Source organism: Acipenser ruthenus, chromosome 24 (assembly GCF_902713425.1).
Source record: "Acipenser ruthenus chromosome 24, fAciRut3.2 maternal haplotype, whole genome shotgun sequence".
Taxonomy (NCBI): Eukaryota; Metazoa; Chordata; class Actinopteri; order Acipenseriformes; family Acipenseridae; genus Acipenser; species Acipenser ruthenus.
Genome location: NC_081212.1, coordinates 17855677 through 17861676, shown reverse-complemented (window position 1 = coordinate 17861676; position 6000 = coordinate 17855677). Strand labels below are relative to the sequence as shown.

Below are 6000 nucleotides of genomic sequence, written 5' to 3'. Positions count from 1 at the left end.
TCAATCCCACTATTCAACCATAACAGAGGTATCCAAAAACAAATGGATACTGGAGATTTTAATCAAAAACATTAGGTTCAGCTGCTACAAATGTCAATTTTTATTATTTTTTAAAAAATAAAGAGTTGAAATAAAGGGGCCATGATGATCTACAGAAGAGACATGCCGTGACATCTTTGTTTTAAAAAATACAGGTAAATCTTCCTAGCAGAAATGTATCCAGGCTTCCACTGAGAAGGTGGTGGACAGTTGAATTAAGCTGGTTAAGTGAATCTGTAGGAGTTGTCCCAGTAACCCCATCTGTGCTGTGCAGTGCATTCATATTAAGACTGTCCATAGCAGACCAGGCATTCATTATATTATATATATATCTCTCTCGAATGGGGCAGTGATACACCAGTATGATATAAAAGGCTAATTCTAATTTTGAACTTTCAACAGTTCAGACATTGTACAAGAGTCACAAAAACTCTACAGAGATATATATATATATATTTTTTTTTTTGCATTTTTTTTTTTTTATATAGATATTTTGAATTATATTTAAAAAATCCTGGACAAATTTCTACTTATCAAATGAACTTATTTTTTTTTTTATTTTTTTTTTTTACTTAAAAAGAATGAAAAAAAAACACCAAAAAAAAGGAAACATTACCATTATAATTAACTCCCTTTGGTAAAAACTGTAATAAACTGTCTTGCATTTTTTTCTGTTTTTTTTTAAATACAAGTACTAACTTTAAGCCACCTCTCACTAAGGTACACAGTAAGCTTTTGAATTACGCTATCACATCAATGCAGATCTCTGTAATGAAAAAGGTTTGACACTATGTACAATTTATTTACAAAAACAAAAGCAGGGTGGGTTATCCATTTGTATTGGTGTTCTTTTGGGTATAAAAGCTGGTGTTATGGCATTGGACATTGCCAGCAACATTGCAGGTACAGTACCAGGGAAGCTAAGGTAATAGCTGAGATGGATGGATATATATATATATATATATATATATATATATATATATATATATCATAAATCTGACATGTCACAAGATATACAATTGTATATGTTGTGGCCAGAAGTCAAGTGATCTCCATTTTTCTATTCTCATTTTTTAATTATTTTTATTTTTTTTACACAAATCAATGACTTTCTATTTTCATTTACACAGGTCATCTTTCTGCTACATGCATATTTAAAACAATGCTGCCTGCCATTCGAATAAGTTAAAAAAAAAAAAAAAAATCTTGCTTAAAAGAGTTCAGTCTGCTTAACCTTTCAGGACGCTTGTTATCTTAACTAGGCCCTGAAATCAGGTAACCAAACTTGTGTATAACTAAGCTCCTGTCAGGAATTCAATACTGCATTCTTGTAAGTAAGAGGATGAAGTGTCTACAACATACCAAAATATTTGCTGCAAGGATGAAACTGCTGATATTTTGATGAAATAGTATTTATCACTACTGGAAATTGTAAGAACCCAGTTGTATCAAGTCTAATACATACTTCACTTTTTTTTTTTTGTAAAAGGGCAAAAAACTTGGAAATTGCGATGTTCTTCCTTGCTAGCAAACATCTCAGTTTGCAATGATCTCCATCAGCCCCTCACTCACAAGAAATCAATTCCTGGAAATATCAGGAAAATGCAACTGTGTGTTTATTTTTGTACAAAAGCAGTCTCTTAACACATTTCATCAAGTGCAGCAATCCACTGCTGGTTGGTGCTCACTGACTGCTGTTAAACCTGTACCCATTTTAAAATACCTGCAACAAGAGAAAGAAATCCCCCAACTGGTTTATAACACAGGCCTGCGTTTATGGTTTTGGTTTGGAGGTGGGGTTGGGAAGGTTAAAGAAAAATGACTAGATTTTCTAATTTTGGCACCAAGGCCCCGCAAATGCAGGTACATCTAAAAGGCTGATAAAACCAAAAAACAAACAAAAAAATACCTGCTGGCAACCGATACAATACGGCAGTCAGCTTTGTATCTCCACCACAAGATTTTGTAGACCCAACCACAAATATGAATTAACCCCCTCCACCCCACCCTCCAAAAAAAAAAAAAAAAAAAAATCTCTGCCAATTTACGGTGCTTTGAATGTCGCGCCGTACTTAACGCGGTATTTGTTAATGCTCATGAAGTGCAGGATTTCCTTATTGCAAGTGGTCGTACAAGGCAGCAGCCCCTCCAGATCTTCTCCCATCAGCCACTTGCTGGTGTTGGCTGCCATCTCGTGGGTCACATGCTCCTTTGCCCACTTGTCCACCCAGGCCTGAAAACGCTGGTGCAGCCTCTTGCTGACCCTTTCGTGGGACTGCAAACCAAACAGGACAAGGCAATTAGTACTCATGCTTCCTAGTCTTTTCGTCCTTGAGCCTAGACAAAGCAGCTGAAAGAGGGGAGCCTGTAAAGCCAGAGAATGTCTAAGGCTGCAATGCTAGTCACTTTCCAAAAGATAAGATCCAGTTGCAACAATTTCCTTTGAGAATGGTTTGCCCAATAAAATAGGAAGGCTATCAATTTACGTTTAATAAATCAAATATTAAACTATCGGTCATTTAAATGATCTTACACATTTTCAAAAAAGTATTTTATATTTATAGTAATCTTCATATTGTAGTTTTGCAATTAATTATAAACTACATTGATTTTCACACATTCAATCAATCTACTGTAGTGGTATACAAGGTACTGTTAAAATGCTTTTTTTTTTTTTTTTTAAATGATCTCCATAATATTTTAGTAAAATACTATGCAGCTAAGGTTTTTATTTTGTTTAAAGTGAAACAGAAACCCTAATGTGTAACAATCAGACCCATACCTGGTGAGCCCTGAGCAGGGCTGTCCTCCGGTACATGTAATCCTCTGATTTGAACACATACACCATCTTGTATGAATTGAGCTTGAACTTGCACTCCATCTTGTCCAGATTCTCCACATTCTCCACTGACTTTTTCCCACTTCCTTCCTTGCCCTCTTTCTCCTGTTGCTCCCGTCCTCTCTGATACTTTCGTATCCGTCGCAGGTTCCTTTGGAAACAGAGCCCGCACATTACAATGCACACCTGCATCAGTATATAGGCACAGATTGTATACGAGCCCCCGTACGGAGCTGTAACTTTAGATCTACGGCATACAGCATTAAACAGATCTATATACAGTGCACTTCCGTTAGAACGCGGCCAAATCCACAGAAACTCATTATGGGGTTATATCCCTGGCACCAAACATTTTATCCAAAATGTTAAAAATGCACAAGTGTCCAAACAGCTTATTTGAAGATTTTTCTTCCCCCATAGATTAATAAATTTAAAACTGTACTTACCGTAGGAGTTAGTGGCGAGTGGTGAGTGAAGCCATGAACCATATATTTTGCAATGTAAGTTGGTGCCGGGGCACACCTTAAATAAATAAATAAATGGGCATGCTAACCGGACAGGTGCAAAAAAAAAAAACACAACAAAAAATGGCTTCAGGTAGTTTTTTGGTCAGCACTTTCATTACACCATCAAAAATATTTACAACAAGGTACATTAAATAAAATGCTGCACTGTGTTCAAGCAATCACATAGGAGAAAAACAAAATTGAAAAAGAAAAAAAGTTTGAAAGTAATCCAAACAACAACAGATTGTAGCAAGCCTAACAACCACCTTTCTGAAATTTCTGCCCACTATGTGCCAAAGTTCCATGAAACAAAGATTTTAGAACACACACCACAGATTCAGCGGCGATTTAAGAAAGCAATGTGAGCTAGGTTTTCGTTTTTGTTTGAAATATTTTAAAAACCTTGTTATTTTAAATCAGACAGCTCAAAAGGTTTTATGGGTACGCACACAATACTAAGGTCTTGACATCAGTTTTAAGTAAATCACACCCACAGCGCAGACACCACAGTTTTAATAGTTTAAAAAACACTTTGCAAAAACAAAACTGGAACACTGACCTGAACCAGCTGATGCAGGATTGGTTTCAGATTCATATCAGTTCATTAAGATGTTTAATCATTAAGACCCCCCTTTTACCCCCATGTATTTTTTCTTTTGAATCTTGTTCAGAACTTCATATGCTTGCATGTTACCCTTTTTAAAACCGTGTCGATCACCAAAAGAGCTTGCATGGTTTTGTAATTACCCACGTTGACCACCAACCTGGGTTAATTATGTACAGAGAAAAGGCAGCAAAGACTTGACGTTACCAAATGCAGCGCAAATTTTAATTACGAGTGTCCCTTTGTTCCAATCACCCTTTCATACAATTCTCTCAAAGCTCTGAAAAAAAAAATACACAAACATGTGTGGAATAAAATGCAGACCAGTAGTTTATTTACAAGCCCCTCTATAAAGTACAGTGTTGCAGGTGTAATGAATCAATCAAATCATATTGCTTCTTTAACACTGCCAGCACTGTGTAATGTAGACCCCAAAACCAAAAATATATAACGGGAGTGCACTGTATCTATAGGATGGTTTACACACAGTTATCTATAGAACCATTTACACACTCGTATCTATAAGATCATATACAAATACAGGATCATGTAAATACAAAGTTATATCTATACATTGATAGGATCATTTACACCATACAATTCATCAGTTTTAAAAGAAATACAGGTGCACAAAAGATATGGGATGGAAAACAGTTGAACATTCAGAATATTCAATTCAACAAACAGAATGTTATTACCATGCCAGGCCACATGAATATTCTTCACGTTCAAGTATTCTATTTATACCACCGACACAGTTTTATACTATTGTTAGAAAATGAAAGAATCTGAATCAGTTAAAAAAGAAAAGTTCAAAGTTACATATTTGTATGAATAAGGCCAGCGAAGTTTAGGCACCATCAGACCTAAAACTGGTACCCACAAAGAGACACTGATTACAGTGTTCAACTGTTTTACAACTGGTGGTATAAATAGGAATTTCTATTTACATTATTTCAATATTAATAATATACACATTCAAGTCATATCTGTTCATCTATTTCTGTGTTCCTATCTCCATTATCTGAATATCTACAGTAAAAATGTTTGCAACACATTCCATAACAAAATCCTCAATCTTTCTTTTTTATTTTTCAGGGATGATGACACACACATCAAATTGTTTACAGGATATTTTTTTGAGGGTGGGGGGCGGTGGGGGACAAATCAAGTATTTTACACAATAAATAACCCCACTAAAACGAGGTGGTCCGAGTCAAGCAATACATAACTGTAGAATTGAATTAAGTTTGTATATCTCCACTGTTTCTTGTAGTTCTTCAGATTAGAATAAAACCCTGCATTCTCAGTATGAACTTCCTGGTCCCTTCTGTAACCGTTGTGATTATTTTGCTCTGCGTCCATCACCGATACATATACTTACAAGTAAATACTAGCCATAGCTTGCTAGGAGGCGGCAAAGGGCAATCGGAGCCTATTTCCTTAAAAAAAAAATTCAGTATGGACGAACCTTGACAAAACAAGGGCTCCAGTTTTTTCTTCCTTGTTACATAGATGAAATTCCTGTTTAACATGAGCCAGGGAAAATCATGATGTGCTGCAAAAATGTACCAAAATGTTGGCTTACATTTTACAAGGGTAGGTTACCCCATAAAACAACCACTAGACAACCCTTTACATCTAGCACAGATCGTGCTATATTATCTTTAGAATGCTGATATTTTAAACTGGTCTCCCTTATACCTTTTACCAATTTATTGCAGATAGAGGAAACATACAGAACATCACTTGGGTGTTCTTGTAACAGAAAAGAAAACTGCTTTATCTGTTTCTTCATCTCACCTTATTTTTCTATTCTATTTCAATTATTATAAATCTCAGGAAAAATCTTTATGCATCTATTTCGAGATCACCTTACCCTTTTCTGCTGGAGCTACAGAAAACCACTTCAAAACAGTGCTTGTCCTTTGAGCCGGCAAAGGCTTTGAAAACAATTGTGACTTGTTGTTCTTTGCACAAATGTGGTGCATGCCTCCTTAGCAGGCTTTAGA

General features: G+C 35.7%; 1 protein-coding gene across 11 annotated transcripts in view; it reads right to left on the bottom strand.

The window, feature by feature from the left end:
- LOC117429630 (paired amphipathic helix protein Sin3a-like) overlaps positions 1–6000 on the bottom strand; it is a 25790-nt gene continuing 19790 nt past the window's right edge. For 7 of the 11 annotated variants that reach the window (XM_058998476.1, XM_058998477.1, XM_058998475.1 and 4 more), the window contains exons 20-22: positions 3325–3400; positions 2822–3029; positions 1–2314 (exon numbers count right to left, since the gene is read on the bottom strand). In XM_058998476.1, the coding sequence (XP_058854459.1) occupies positions 2154–2314; positions 2822–3029; positions 3325–3400 (445 nt within the window). In that variant the 3' untranslated portion in view covers positions 1–2153. The remainder of the gene's footprint in view (positions 2315–2821; positions 3030–3324; positions 3401–6000) is intronic. The other 4 variants (XM_034907361.2, XM_034907364.2, XM_034049373.3 and 1 more) reach the window with 1 other exon arrangement.